The sequence below is a fragment of the Barbus barbus genome, assembly GCF_936440315.1.
Source record: "Barbus barbus genome assembly, chromosome: 16".
Classification (NCBI taxonomy): Eukaryota; Metazoa; Chordata; class Actinopteri; order Cypriniformes; family Cyprinidae; genus Barbus; species Barbus barbus.
In genome coordinates, this window is record NC_136744.1 from 24,544,797 (window position 1) to 24,561,696 (window position 16,900).

General features: G+C 36.1%; 1 protein-coding gene across 1 annotated transcript in view; it reads right to left on the reverse strand.

Moving 5' to 3' along the window:
* Positions 1 to 16,900, reverse strand: part of LOC306882340 (zinc finger matrin-type protein 4-like) — a gene marked incomplete at both ends in the record, with an annotated part of 42,916 nt that overhangs the window by 15,580 nt on the left and 10,436 nt on the right. The window contains one exon of the mRNA XM_079436894.1: positions 4,129 to 4,288. Coding sequence (XP_079293020.1) covers positions 4,129 to 4,288 — 160 coding nt within the window. The remainder of the gene's footprint in view (positions 1 to 4,128; positions 4,289 to 16,900) is intronic.

The following is a 16,900-nucleotide window of genomic DNA, read 5'->3' on the forward strand; positions in this document are numbered from 1 at the left end:
TTGTCTTATGGGAAACATGTAACTATCATCTGTAGCCTCTGAAGGGAAGTACTGAAGTAATGAAAAGTAATGACAATATATGATATTTAGGCAAAATAAGAAAAATGTATACATCTCCATTCTGTTCAAAAGTTTTCACCCCGGATCTTAATGCATGTTTTTTCTTTCTGGAGCATCAGTAAGCGTTTCAACCTTCTGTAATAGTTGCATATGAGTCCCTCTCTTGTCCTCATTGTGAAAAAATGGATCTCAAAATCATACAGTCATTGTTGGAAAGGGTTCAAATACACAAAAATGCTGGAAAACTAAAGAATTTGTGTGAACTGAAGGATTTTTCTGAAGAACAGCAGGCAGTTTAACTGTTCAGGAAAAACTTGTGAACAACTATCACTAAACAAAAACAAACAAACAAACAGCTGTGGATCATTCAGGTAAGAACACAGTATTAAGAGTCAAGGGGATGTAAACTTTTGAACAGGGTAATTTTTATGAATTCAACTATTTCTCTTGTGGACTATATGTAAACATCTTCTATGTGAAATATCTTATTCAGATCAGTACTAAATAAACAATAACATGCATTTTGTGTGATCCATCTTATTTTGCTAAAATAATTTACATTTTGCAGATTCTGAAAGGGGGATGTAACTACTACTATTATCAAGAAAAATGCTGAATATCATCAGTTGTGGCATTGCTCACCAACCATAAGCAACCTACACTTACGCCTTGTTTACACTGGGTGGGTGGTTGGGTGGGTGGATGAATGGATTGATATGGACAGAGATAGGTGGAATAGCTTTCTCTCTCTTTTATTAACCATTATTCATTTATAAGCTCATCATAATTTTCCAGTAAGTTTTGTACGTCATTGACCCTGAGTCACACAAATTCATGCTGCTTCAGGCAGTTCTTACACAACCTTATTCTCAGGCAGTTTTGTGCTTTAAACATGAAAACAGATACAAGACCCTTCTGCAATCTGATCTGACTGACTGTGTTTCTGCAGCACACATTAATGCTGTTCATCATTGTTCACGCTTCGACTCTGATAACTCAGGTGCATGAGCCTGTCCTCTTCGTCAAGTCAAGTCACATTTATTTATATAGCGCTTTTAACAATGTAAATTGTGTCAAAGCAACAGCACAATATCAAAAAAGGAAAATAGTGTGTCAATAATGTAAAATGAAAAGATTAAAAAAAAGATTTTCAGTTAAAGGCATTTCATTATTGAATTCAGTGATGTCATCATCCAGCTCAGTTCAGTTTAAAGTGTCTTTGCAATCAGGTCGACGATATCGCTGGAAATGAAGTCCCGATGTCCCAAATAAGTCCCAACTAAGCAAGCCAGAGGGGACACTTCATCACTTCGTCACTTCAAACACTGTATTGGCTGTACACTCAAAACTTTATTGGTAAAATAAATCTAATTATATGATGATGTTGTTTCTCATATCTACTTTTAACTGCTATAAATCACATTATGTCCAGTCGTCTGCAAACAACCACCGTTCTGAATTATTCATTGACAATAAGCATAGATAAAACTATTTGTTAGGATTATGAATATCATCAGAGACATAAACATCATGTTTTGATGTCAGAAGTTTATTACTGTGTTTTCCAGGCTGCACTTTATTAATATTCCTTAGGCATTCTGCTTAATGCTCTGTTCTTAACACCAACCCCAAAGTATTACATTTATGCGATTTAATTCAGATGAAATCCATTCAAATGTTGTTTTCTTGATTATTCAGCCTTATGCATGCGTGATTACGTGATTGCAATGTGGTAATGGTAATATGGTAATGTTTATTGCATTTTTTGTAGTTGTCCATTAAGTTTCTAAATTGACAAAGTTCTAGATGGACTACATTTCTATACTACTTGTGTGAGCCAAAGTTTGAGAGCATTTTAATAATTTAACAAAATAGATAAAGACAAAATACAATATTATCAAGAAAAATACTGAATATCAAAAAAATATTTATACTGAGATATATACACTACTGTTCAAAAGTTTTGGATCATTAAGATTTTTATTTTTTAAAATAACTACATTCTGCAAAGACAGATTAAATGATCAAAAGTGACAGGGAATTAATTTATAATTGTCAAATATTTCTATTGCTGTTCTTTTTAACTTTTTTTATGAATCCTAAAAAACAATTTCCATCAAAATATTAAGCAGTACAACTGTTTTCAACATTGTCGATAAAAAGACATGTTTCTTTAGCAGCAAATCAGCATATTAGGATGATTTCTGAAGGATCATGTGACACTGAAGACTGTAGTAATGATGTTGAAAATTCAGTTTTGCATCACGGGAGTATTATAATCCTATTTTTAAAACGTTTCAAAAGATTGTGGCATATAAATACACACACACACACACAATTTTTTTCTTTTTAGCTATACTGCTTAGTTCAAATGAGGCGTGAGAATAAGATTCAGCAGTGACACATGAGATTCTAGATCATTCTCATCTCATATTCTGAGCATTCTGTGATTGTCTGCCTAATGCTTATGAGAAAGACTTCCTTATCACAGTTTTGCACATTTAACAGACAGTTACTCTACAATATTCTACAGTGCAGTCGTACTGTATGTTTCTAGATGTCTTGTGTCTGTTTATCTCTGTAGGGCTGTAGTACACTCACTGGAGCTTGTGTAAAGCTTCATTACCGCTGCACACACAGCTGGGCAGACGGGCATAAACAAAGCCTGCCTGACAGAACTGAACTTTAGGTTGAGTTTAGCGCTCTGGGCCCCAAGCATTAACCAGTCACTATATTCCTACAGCTGTGATTCATAACTGTCTGAACACACCTCTGGGTCTAATTCACTACTGTATACACTCTAAAAAATGCTGGGTTATTTTTTCAACCCAAATGCTGGGTTGAGACCGCTAGGTAAGGACGTTGGGTTGTTTATCCCAATTTTGGGTTGAAAATTGGTCTTGATCATAACCCAGGGGCGCTGGGTTGGGAACGCAGACGTGAAAGAGAGCACGTACGTCACGTTAACATCGGACGACACCAGTGCGAGAAGCCGCCATTTTCTCAGCCTGAAAGAAGTGAGAAGCGAGTGAAAGACGTTATGGTAAGTAAAGATTAAAAATGTAAAGTCATCATTCATTGTTTGTGTCCGGGAGTATTTTGAGGTAGGCGGAAATAGTCCGAAAAGAGCGGTTTTCACGTCTTTTCGTCTTAAAGGCCTCTTTTACTAAACGGAAGAGGCAGTTTTAATATAATGCCCATGAGTGTCTTATGTCATATTAACATAAGATTTTACAATATCTGCACTTTTTGAGGTGTTAATAGATGGTTATTAACACATTTACATGTTAATTCGTTATATCTTATTTTTTGCGGTTAAACAATGCAGTTTCCTAAAGGAAACGGCGTTATGTAATAAAGACTAGCATAATTATTTTGAAGTGATAATTGTTAGAAGTAATGTTTTACATGTAATATTACAGACTTGTTGAGCTTGTGTCTTAATGCCCGCGCTGGGAGTTAAGGACACAGAAGCCTGCTTGTGTGAGGAGGAGGTGATTTTCTCAGCTTCAGAAGAGAGGGAAAGATGGTTTAAGGCAAGAACTGAACACCCTGACATCTGTAGCTGAGAAAAAGATCCTCGGAAAGACACTGTCCATCCTGGACAATATCCACCACCCTCTGCACCAAACCATCTCCAGGCAAAGGACCTCCTTCAGTGACAGGCTGTTGTCCCTGCCCAACTTTGGGGTTGCCTGATTTGGAAAGTCATCATTCTTGGGCTTCCTTTCTTAAAGGAATAGTTCACACAAAAAAATAATTTACTTGCCCTCATGTCATTCCAAACCTATAGGATTTTTGTCTGTCTTTAGAACAAAAATTAATATATTTTTAATTTTCTAACCATAAAAAAGCAACCCAGCATGCTGGGTTAAACATAATAACCTAACTTGTTGGGTTAAAATAACCAAATTGGGTTGTTTTAACCCAGCAGTTTTTAGAGTGTAGTGTCTCTACTCTCAGTAAAAATGGAAAAAGACCAAAAACAAGATTTTTTTCTAGCATGCTTTTATGAAGTCGTATCCAAAAAACTAAAAACAAGAATTAATTTAGTTGAGTGCCTCTTACCTGTGGGTGTAGGCAGACTTGGCGTCTCCCCCAGTACCAAGCGAACTCTTTTAGCGTGTGTTTTGCCCTGGTAGTGCGACTGAGCCACAATGGCAGATGTGAAGAACATGTTGCAGAGCGTACAGCATTTGTTTCTGTCCACCTCATTCTCTGCACTGTCCTAAAAAACATAGAAAAAACAGGACATATAGTACATGCATAGTTTTCCTCTGAGGTGGAAAATGCGTTAACGTATCTGATGCATTTACGAAAAAATATCACAAATGTATGTTACATTGAAAGGTTTTGCTTGCTGATGGTTTAAGGTAATAAATAATGAGTTTAACTTCTAAACGTTCAATCTGCACAAGTGCCTCTTGCATAGTCTCTTGCGTAAGTGATTAAACCATTTGTAGGTAATACCATTTAATTACCATTTAATACCATTTTCATTTAGGTACAGTCACACACACATATATATATAATTTTATAATTTTGTTTAGTGTATACATATAGTAAAACATATTTCAAAATTGTGTGTACATCGAATAATTATATATATTTTTAAAAAATGGTCATAAATGTAATTGGCAATGAGATGCAATATTTTAGATATATTACAAAGCCATAGTCTTCTTCCATTGGTATGTAAAGAAAGAAAAAAATAACACCTATCCTAAGATCAGACGTTAAATGCATAAAAATTGTCCAATTGCACATTTGTAACCGTTATTTCTCACATACATTTGGATTTATTCTTTTCCCACATGAGAAATGCAATGATTGCTATTCATCTTAAAGAGGCAGTAATGTGCTTAAATACAATGTTCCAAACTTGTTCCAAGATTGTGGTTGTCATCGCATTTATTTCAGATGGACGGCAGGAAAACAAACAAATATAATATTCAGCCAGTGTTCTCTGGCCATCAAAAGCTGATTAGATGTGCTTCAGATTCCAGAATCTAACAGCCAGAAGATATTTTGAATATTCATATGTCAGTAAAAAAGCACACAGACAAGCGTATGATTACGGCCACATTGTGTGTGCTGCGAGCTGCTGCCAGTGGCTTGAATTGTCCTTCTCGTCTCTGGAGACTGGACTGTGGATTACAGGGCCACTATCAATTCTAGCACAGACGGGGCCCTTGGCATTCTCCCAACCCCCCGCTCTGAGTCAGGTCCTGATCCAGTGCAGCAAGAAAGAGGTCAGCTTTAAGTAAATCAGGCGAAAAGAGAAGCCAAGAACTGTCCCAGTTCACTGACCTGCCTTTCAAAGCAACAATCCAGCTTATCATCTCTTATAAACACATCAAAATCAGTTACTGGAATGAACACACAACATTCTCCTTTCGAGCAGCCTTAGATCAGTGGATCCCAGACAGAGGTATGTGGAGCCCAAGGGATGTTTTAGCAGGTTGCATAGGGACCTTGGAAAGATTTTGGACTGTTAGACCTACATACAGTAACAGCTAAATCTTTAAAATGTAATTATTAGATCCGTTTAATGCTACAAATAAATATTGTATATGCATAGTATTAATAAATGTTGTTATTGCAATATCAGTATGTAATGCATAATTGTTGGATATTTTATTGATGTTTCTATATATAGGTATATATATATATCTGAAGAAATCTCAAGAGCATCAGTTCCAGCAAGAAAAAAATCAATAGCTGCTGAGTGCAATTAGAATCAGAATCTCAGTGAAGAGAGCAGAAAAACCTTAAGAAGTAACTGACTGATTCCTGTCGTAAAACTGAATGTGATGTAGTGTGTGTGTGTGTGAGATCTTTCCAGATTGATAGAGGAAACGAGGAGTGAAAACCCTGAGAGCATGAGGGAAGCTGCGTGGAGGGTGAGTCTAAAACAGACAATCTGTGATGTTTATGATTAAGAGTATTTCAGAAAAGATACTCTATTGTGTCAGGTTACTTACTTGCTTCATGGGTTATGCTTCAATATACCAAATATTTAATCATATACATTACCGTTCAAAAGGTTATGGTAGAGACATTTATAATGTTATGAAAGCTTTCTATTTCAATTAAATAGTGTTTGTTTCAAAATTCTATTCATTAAAAAAATTATGAAAAATGCATTATGATTTTTACAAAAATAAGCAGCACAGCTTTGTTCAACATTGATAATAATAAGAAATGAGCAACAAATCAGCATATTAGAATGATTTCTGAAGGATCATGTGACACTGAAGACTGGATTAATGGAGCATACATTTGAAAATATATTAAAATATAAAATAGTTATTGTAAAAAATATTTCACAATATCATTGTTTTTACTGTGTTTATGATCAAATAAATGTAACATTGGATAATTCAATATATATATATATATTGAATATATGCATCTCAAAAAAAATTGAAAATCGTGAAAAACTAAAAAAATTTTATTGTAACATTTCAAAAAGGGAAACTTTCATATATCTAGATTCATTACATGTAAAGTAAAACATTTCAAAAGTTGTTTTGTTTTAATTTTGATGATTAGAGCCAATATCCAATATCTCATAATATTACAATATTTCCTAAGATCAATCAAAAAAGGATTTGCCAAACAGAAAAGTTCAAGTTTATTAAAGTATGTTGATTTCTGCACTCAATACTTGGTCAGGGCTCCTCTCAACAGTGAAGTGTGGCATGAAAGCGATCAGCCTGTGGAACTGATGAGGCACTATTAAGCCTTCAGCTCGTCTATACTGTTGGATCGACTGTTTCTCATCTTTCTGTTGAAAATATCCCATAGATTCCATATGAGGTTCAGGTCAGGCATGTTGGCTGGCCATGGTCCGCAAACCACTTGGAAGTGGTTTTGGCACTGTGGGCAGGTGCTGACGTCCTGCTGGAAAAGGAAATCAGCATCTCCATAAAGCTTGTCAGCAGATGGAAGCATAAAGTGCTCCAAAATCTCCTGGTAGACGGCTGCATTGACTTTGGATTGATAAAACACATTGGACCAACACCAACAGACGTCACGGCACCCCAAATCATCACTGACTTCAGAAACTTCACACTGGACTTCAAGCAGCTTGGATTCTGTGCCTCTCCAGTCTTCCTCCAGACTCCAGAAAATAGAAAATATACTTTTATCTGAAAAGAGGACTTTGGACCACTGAACAACAGTCCAGTTCTTTTTCTCCACAGACCAGGTAAGATGCTTCTGACTTAGTTTCTGTTTCAGAAGTAGCTTGATAGCCCTTTTCCTGAAGACGTCTGAGCGTGGTGACTCTTGATGCACTGATTCCATCTTCAGTCCACTCCTTGTGAAGCTCTCCCAAGTGTTTGAATCGGTTTTGCTTGGTAGTATTCTCGAGCTTGCGGTCATCCTTGTTGCTTGTACACCTTTACCCAATTTCTTCATTCTGGTCAACTTTGTATTTAATATGCTTTGCTACAGCACTTTGTGAACAGCCTCCCCTTTCAGTAATGACCTTCTGTCACTTACCCTCTTTGTGGAGGGTGTCAGTGATTGTCTTCTGGACCATTGCCAAGTCAGCAGTCTTCCCCATTATTGTGGTTTCAAAGAACAAGAGATACCCAAAATGTATACTGTAGGAATGGTCATTTAATGAAACTCAAATGTAAATATTCTAATATTTTGAGATACTGGATTTTTGATTTTCATGAGTGTACTCAGCGTCATTGTTTTAATAATAGTACTCTAAAATGTAATAAATATGAATGGGATTGGATAATGTCAAGCTCCAAAAAGATCAAAAAGTGCCATAAAGTTGGTCTTGTGTGCTATATTTCAAGTCATCTGAAGCTATCCAATAGTTCTGTGTGAGGAACAGATCAAAATGTTCAAGCAGGGGTGCATTCAGGTAAACTGGGACACATTTTACCATTGAGATGACTGGGAAGAAAGGTTCTAATTAACCTCAGTTCACCTACTATGCATTTGTGTGTGTAAAACATTTTAATAATGATGAAAATGACTGAATGCACCTTTAGCACTGTGCTAATCTTTCCATAAAAGAAAACGAAAGAAACTGAGAAGAAAGAAAAAAACACATCATCCAGTTTGGAACAGCATAAGGGTGAGTAATGATGACAGATTTTTCATTTTTGGGTGCACTAATGTTGTTCATATTGCAAATAGCATCTGCTCGATGTGAATCAGGCATTTAAAAATAAATCTGTCATATTTTCATTCCAGAGTAGAGAAAAAGTTTGGCTCAAGCATGTTGTCTCAGACGTTTCCCCCCGCTTAGGCCAGGTTTGTATCTCTGCATTCCGCTCAACCGTCACTGCTGACATTTCTGCACTTAAAAAACGGTGCAAAGCAACACTCGGGAGGGACGCTTCATCAGAAAAATGTCTATAAAACAGCAGTCATGGAAAATCTGAGATGCACTTCCACTGGAAGGTGTGATGGTCTGTTTCTCTTTCTGTACCCCTCTCTTTCACAGCATCTCAGTTCTATCTCTTTGTGGATATTCTGTCAAATAAATATCCAGACAGCTCTCTCTGTCTCGATCCCTCGGGGCAGCAGTCTCGTTGACTTTCGGTGCCTGTAATGAAATCTTTATTGGTATTGACAGCTCTGTTCCTCTTCACCTTGTTCAGTTAGTTTGAAAACCTGGACAGCACCCATGACAGCATATTGAAGCAGCGGACACCTGACCACCACAGCAACTCTGCCACAACTCTTTAACCTCTCAATTGTTTCTCCTAAAATGCCAAAAGCGTAAATGGGGGAAAAATTTAGACTTTTGCCTAATGTTTTAGATTTTTCTCTTGAGAAGTACAGAGCAAAAATATACATTTTAAATCAATATTTTTGTCTGGTTTTAGTAGTAATATAAAATATACTACCATTCCTAAGTTTTCTAAATGAAGTATATTATGCTTACCGAGGCTGCATTTATTTGATCAAAATACAGTAAAGGCAAAAAAATTAATGGCAAAGTTGAATTTTCAGCATCATTACTCCAGTCTTCAACGTCACATGATCCTTCAGAAATAATTCTAATAAGCTGATTTGCTGCTCAAGAAACATTTCTTACCATCAACGTTGAAAACAACTGTGCTGCTCAATATTTATATGGAAAATGTGATGCATATTTTTTTTTAAGATTCTTTAATCAATAGAAAGTTCAAAAAGTATTTACTGTAACTTTTGACTTTCAATCGAATATGTTAAATAAACTTATTAATTTACGTATTAACGTAATAATGTATTTTTTTAAAAGAAGAAACATTACTGACCCTAAACTTTTGAGTGCTAGCGTAATTAAAAATAAACATAATTAAAATGATTTTAATTTAGTTTATTTTTCTTATTCCATTGGCAAATAGTTAATAATAATAATAATAATAATAATTATTATTAAGCACATATCTTACTATCTCCATGTCACCATCTCACATGGCATGTCAACTGCCTGGAGATGCTGGCCATGCTTCTAACATTTTCTCCCAGACCTAAGAGACCACCATGGAGATATGAGATATATTATTTAATTAAAAGCTATTTACCATTGGAATAAGAAGAAAAACACTCAATTCAATGTGCTTTCTTTGAAAACAAGTCTAATTATCCTACACAAGTTTGTTTCTCAGGAAAATTTTATATATAAATGTTTAGACAGTAAAAACTTTCTTAATATTTTATGAATATGTTTGTTTCATTATTTATAGCATTTAAAAGGAACACTTCTCATCAAATGTATCCAAGATTAAATCTTCTGAGTATTGCTATCCATATTAATTGTGTAGCTCTCGGAGCTCTGAAAGAACAACCACTGAGCAATACAGCGCTTCTCTGAATTCTGTCCTACAATATCATTATATAAACCCAAACCCCTCAGCTCCAAAAAAACAATACTTTTAATGTTTTAGTGTGGTTAAAGTTTGTATCAGACCTTGCAATGACAAACACAGGCTTAGCTGTGCTTTGCTTTCACATTCATTAGAATCAGCGTTTCAAGGTAAGTCTAGCCATATATCAGTGATCTCCTTCCCTTTCAGTACGTGCTGTTTGCACCTGCATTCAAAAATAATATATATCTCAGCAAAAAAATATAGACTTCGGGCCTGCTCACACCAAGGACAATAACTTTAAAAATAACGATAAAGATATACAGTTGTTAAAAATATCATTCTCAGTATTAAAGGGGTCATATAATGCGATTTCAAGTTCCCTTCCAGGAAATCGAGCTGCGCCGAAACGCTAGGGGAATGTCTTCAGCGTGACCGCGCTCTGAATCACGTGTGTAATCTGTCCAATGGAAGGGCGAGACGTCACGGGCGGGTGATGTAATCGACCAGGAAGCATAAAAGCACGTGCGGTGGAACCGGCGTTTGCTTTTTGTCATTCAGCAACTGCTACTCTGTGTGTGTGTCTGTCGATCTGTGTTGTTTGTCCCTAAGCACAATCACCCCGCGGTTTCTTCCCCCCAGAGAAAGGGCTCGACGCTCCACCTGTCTTCATCCAAGGAGGTGGATGTGAAGGACGTCGATGAGCTTTGTAAAGCTGCATTGTTTGCACAAGCATATTATGAACGAGAACGACGCGCGGTCAGCGCAAAAAAAAAAAAAAGTGGTCTGATTGTGCTCCTCCCCGTCGTACATCTGCTGAGGCACAGCGGTGAGTGAGATCGCGGGGATCTCAATCAACATGGATCTGGCGGATGGGTTAGAGACAGGTTCGCCTTATCTCCTCCTGCATTCCCCAGATCTAGCGCTCTCGCTCGTGGAAGCCCGTGGTGCGGTTCTTCCCCCTTTGAGTGAGAGCTCTCTGTTGCATTACGTCATTCTCATTCATATCAGAAGCGATGCCCCGGGTGGAACAGACGCTCGCAAGCTATCTGTCCCCTGGCGCGGCGTCGTCTCTGAAGGCTCACGGCTGCAGGTCAGGCTGGTGCGTGTCTGCACACCATGGCAGTGTTACAGGCGTACCAAGCCGACGTAGCTGCTTAGAGAGCTAGATGAGGGAGAGGAGCTCAATCTAGATTGGGGAAGAAAGGGGATTTAAGTGATTTAGACCAGCCCGTCTGGCACCAATAACCATTCCACATTCAGAGTATTTCAAAAACTGCTGATCTGCTGGGATTTTCACGCACAACCATCTCTAGGGCTTACAGAGAATAGTCCGAAAAAGAGATAATATCCAGTGAGCGGCAGTTGTGTGGACGAAAATACCTTGTTGATGTCAGAGGAGGACGAAAATACCTTGTTGATGTCAGAGGAGAACGGGCAGTTTGGTTAGAGATGACAGAAAGGCAACAGTAACTCAAATAACCACTCGTTACAACCAAGGTATGCAGAATACCATCTCTTAACGCACAACACATCGAATCCTGAAGCAGATGGACTACAGCAGCAGAAGATTACACCGGGTGCCGCTCCTGTCAGCTAAGAACAGGAAACGGAGGCTGCAATTAGCACAGGCTCACCAAAATTGGACAATAGAAGATTGGAAAAACGTTGACTGGTCTGATGAGTCTTGATTTCTGCTGCAACATTCAGATGGTAGCGTCAGAATTTGGCGTAAAGTACATGAAAGCATGGATCCATCCTGCCTTGTCTCAACGGTTCAGGCTGGTGGTGGTGGTGTAATGGTGTGGGGGATATTTTCTTGGCACACTTTGGGCCCCTTAGTACCAATTGAGCATTGTTTACATTACATTACATTTATTCATTTTAGCTGACGCTTTTATCCAAAGCGACTTACAATTGCTATATATGTCAGAGGTCACACGCCTCTGGAGCAACTAGGGGTTAAGTGTCTTGCTCAGGGACACATTGGTGTCTCACAGTGGATTCGAACCCGGGTCTCTCACACCAAAGGCATGCGTCTTATCCACTGCGCCATCACCACCCCTTTTAAACACCACAGCCTACCTGAGTATTGTTGCTGACCATGTCCATCCCTTTATGACTACAGTGTACCCATCTTCTGATGTCTACTTCCAGCAGGATAATGCACCATGGCACAAAGCTCAAATCATCTCAGACTGGTTTCTTGAACATGGCAATGAGTTCACTTTACTCAAATGGCCTCCACAGTCACCAGATCTCAATCCAATAGAGCACCTTTGGGATGTGGTGGAACGGGAGATTCGCATTATGGATGTGCAGCCGACAAATCTGCAGCAACTGCGTGATGCTATCATGTCAATATGGACCAAAATCTCTGAGGAATGTTTCCAACACCTTGTTGAACCTATGCCACAAAGAATTAAGGCAGTTCTGAAGGCAAAAGGGGGTCTAACCCGGTGCTAGCAAGGTGTACCTAATAAAGTGGCCAGTGAGTGTAGATTCAAAATAGAAATATTTTGTAAAGGTTTGGGGTCAGTAAAGTCTTATATTGTTAAAAAAGATTTTTATTTTGAAGAAATGCTTTTATTTTGAACTTTTTGTTCATGAAAGAATTCTGAACAAGTTTTCAAAAAATATTAAGCAGCACAACTGTTTCCAACATTGATGAAAAATCAGCATATTAGAATGATTTCTGAAGGATCATGTGACACTGAAGACTGGAGTAAAGGGCTGATGAAAATTCAAAGTATATTAAAATAGAAAACAATTACTTTAAATTATAATAATATTACTATATTTCTGTATAAATGTGGCCTTGATGAGCATTAGAGACTTCTTTATAAAATAAATACAAAAAAAAAAAAAAACAACAATAAAAATCATACTGATCCCAAACTTTTGAACTGCAGTGTATAAGTATTTCCTCACAGTTGTCATGAATTGTACCATTGCCGAATGCGCTGTCATGTTACGCCAGAAGTGGCGCATGCTGGCACATTTGAGTGAAATGTGAACCTGTTCTCACTGCACTCATTGTCACACAGGAGCAGACTCTCTTTTACACGTCTGGGCCAGAGCGATCGTCTCAGAGCTGTGGCTGTGTGTGTGTGTGTGTTAGGGGACCAGAGTGTTCACTGTCACCTCCCTGCTGAAAAGAAACAGACAAATAAGTTCAAACTTCATGGCCTAGTTCTGTTTTGCTGTGCCTCTGACCTGATTCCAGTGAGCCGGCCAGTGAACGTGTGTGTTCTCCTTGCTTTGTGCAGGAGAGGTGAGTGTGTAGCGCTCTGAGCTCACAGACGTGTTTTCCCATCCCACTGCTGCTCCGCTCATGTAAAACAGGCCATTTGCAGCTCACTGTCACAGCTCAGGCTGCGCTCATTACTGTATACGTGTGTGTGCATTCATTATGATTTGTGTTTTAGTGCTTCATGTGATCTCTGTGCAGTGCATGCAGCTCAATTCAGTTTGTTTTGGAAGCCCAGGCACTGTACACACTGCATAAAGGCTAAGTGTTGTTTTAAATATATATTTCTGATCAATTTGCACAATATGTTAGTACCTTATTGCTTTTGGGGTATTTTTTTTTTTTTGCATCACTGTTGGTTTATTATGATTTTTTGTTTGTTTATTTGTTAGTTTTTTTAATTTAGAGCTTTTAATACTTCTATTCAGCAAGGATGCATTAAATTGATAAAAGTTGACAGTAAAGAAAAAACATTTCAATTATATTAAATAAATGCTGTTCTTTTCTACATTCTATTCATCAAAGCATCCTGAAAAAAACATTTCTACAAAAACATATTTATTTATTAACATTGATAATTAAAAAACGTGTCTTGAGCATCAAATCAGCATATTATAATGATTTTTGAAGGATTATGTGACACTGAATATTAAAAATTACTAATAATTTACAATAATTAATATTTTACAACAGAAAAAGTTACTTAAAATTCTGATCATATTTCAGAATATTACAATATTTTTTATTAAATAAATGCAGCCCTAGTGAGCATAATAGACTTCTGTCAAAAACATGAAAAAAATCATAGTGTAGTGTATGTCAATCGATATTGGATATTTAGTTGTGCATTCTCATTTTCTTTATTTTTACATTTAGATTATCTTTGCTGTCATGATAAAATAAAAAATAAAAATAAATAAAAGAATTTAATAACATTGTTAAACAATCTTTAGCTAATCTTTAAAATGATCTGTTTTCCATACTGTACATCATAAATGTTAGTTTAGTTTATGTAGACAAATCACTAGAGAATTTTAATATTTACCATGTATTAATTGTTGGCCATAACATGAAAATGATTATCAGCTCAATATTATCATTAGTTGACTCTTAGAAAGTCGGGACACTGAGAAAAAATATAAATAAAAATATGTAAATAAATAAAATGTTGCTTTTGCATTTAAGCTGTTTGGTTGAGTGAAACAAAACCATCCTTTTCAGAGAAAATGCTGAAAATTTTCAGGATATAATTGAAGAGTTCAGATGTAAAACCTCTAAGTGCCATCTGAAATTTTCGTCTCAAAATGGATTTTTTTTTATCAGGCTCCTACATTTATGTTCAGTTATTTTAATTTAATTGCATAGAAAAAGACCTATACATTGCCATTAGAGTAAAATTACTGAACCTAAACATAGGAGCCTGATAAAAATGCTAATTTTAGATTTAAATTCCAGATGGCACTTAGGCTTTTGCATCTGAACTCTTCAATTGTTTTAATTATATCACCCGACTCTAACCGCATATGCCCTTGAAAACCATAATCAGAACAAAAACAAGATTAAACTCTTTTAAGAACCCATCAGGGCTGTAATGGTCCCCAGCGGGAACTGAAACTGTTTGAATTTGATATTTTAGTTGCTAAAAGCCTGCTTTTTCAGTGATTCTTTGCTTTTCAGGCATGCGTGTTGAATTCTGGCATCCTCTCAGTGGTCTCCAGGTCAACAGGGCCTGTGCATATGGATTACTATGATGATTATGATCCCAGAACCAGGGCAAACATTCTCCTCGCACCTCTAGAAGGGACAAGCCGAGTGTAATCCAATAAATAACACTGTGAAAATGTAAGCAGTCAGCAATATCTAAAATAAACCACCAAACACAGGTGAGAAAGACCAACAGATACTGAATAAAACTGAATTCCTGCTCGATTAAACAAGATTTTTTTTTTTTTTTTTTTTTTACAGCATTCGTTGAAGAAGATGAATGCAAGTCGATTTCATATTTCCTCTCGGTTTTTCATTCAAAAAAGTGACTTGTCACCTACACATTTGCCTGTGTACATTTACATATGACCTATTTTAGGTTTGATAATGAAAGCAAAATGAGTGTGTGAGCATGTGTGAGTGAAGGTGCTGGTGTTTGATGCTCTGGCAGTGTCTGGTCCTGTTCTGTTGTTAACAAAGAGCATTTAATTAGGAGTCTGTTTATCTCCCTCTTCCACTCTCTCATTCCTCTGTTGTAATGTTGGGAAGGGTGTGAAAACAAGCTAAAAATAAGAGCCCGAAGGAGGAAAGTCACAGAGGCACATTAATTGTGCCGGTTAAAAGTGACATACAAAATATAGATTTAGAAAAATGGAGGAGAATAGAGTAGGAGAAAAAAACTTTAACTTTGTAATTCTACCTGATGGAGAGCCACTAAAACAAAGAAAGATGTTTTTATTTTAATTTTTTATATCTCCGCACCTTTCTGACCTACTTTCCTCTTTTGTTGTTCTCCTGCGAATCTGTGTACTTCTCCTTGACATTTTTGAGAAGGAAACTCAAACATGCTTTCCACAGCCTTAGTGTAACTCACTTCCTCTCTGATATAGTCAAGGAGTCGGGAAAACAAGGCGAGTTTAACTGAGAAAGAGACTGAGTGTTATTCTCAGGGGTGGCTCTGCTTTTGCACGCTGGAATGGAATGTTATGGAAGCCTGATTTCAACTCAATGTAATTATGAGGTAAAGTTTAAAATTAGAAATAATGTCACACTGTGAGATAAAGCCACTTTTAGAGACATGAAGATGCAAAGTTACAGTTTTGTGATATTTTAAGTCACAATAATGAGAAACATGGTCACAGCTGGAAGATATATATATTTTTTTTAAACTAACTAAAACTAACTAAAAACTTAAATCATTAAAAAACCATATTCATACTTAAACATTAACTGAAATAAAATATTAAAATGTAAACATTTTGTTTAAACTAGTTGCCAAAGAAGAAACATTTCTTATTTTTGTTTAGTTTAAGTTGAACTAAAATAACAAAAACTAAAAACAAAGCTTAAAAGTATGTATAAATATTAAAAAATAAGTCAATTAAAAAAGTAAATAAATCAATACCAATAAAAAATTACAAAACACAATAACATTACTAAAACGTTAACTGAAATAGCAATGAAAGATATACAAATAAAACCTAATTCAAACTACTGACAAACTATTAATGATACTAAAGTAATGTTAATTTAATTAAGAATTAACTAAAATAATATATTAAAAAGTATAGACATTTCATCTAGTTGCATTGCAACATTTCTGTTCATTTTTATTTAGTTTAAGTTGAACTAACATAACAAAAAAAATAAAATAAATACAAATAAAAAGTATACAGACATTAAAATTAAATAAATTAAAAATAAGAAAACAAAACAATAAAATTACTAAAACTAACTAAAATCATAAAGAAAGATATACAAATAAAATCTGATTAAAAAAAACGACAAACTATAATAGTATATTAATTATACTAAAGTACCGCATTTATTTATTGATATTGATTTTTGAACTGTTAGTTTTAGAACTCTCCAGTTGTTGTAGTTTGAACAGCAAAAGTTTTTAAAATGTATTTCAGTCTTATCAAATTGCAAGTTCAGGGTTTTTTCATCATTAGTAATGCGACATCACTATAACATCAATGAGTGAAGGAGGTTTTTTTTTTTTAAACCTTCCCTCTTTCAGCAACGACGGACAATCTTTCTGTTTCTTGGCGTTGCG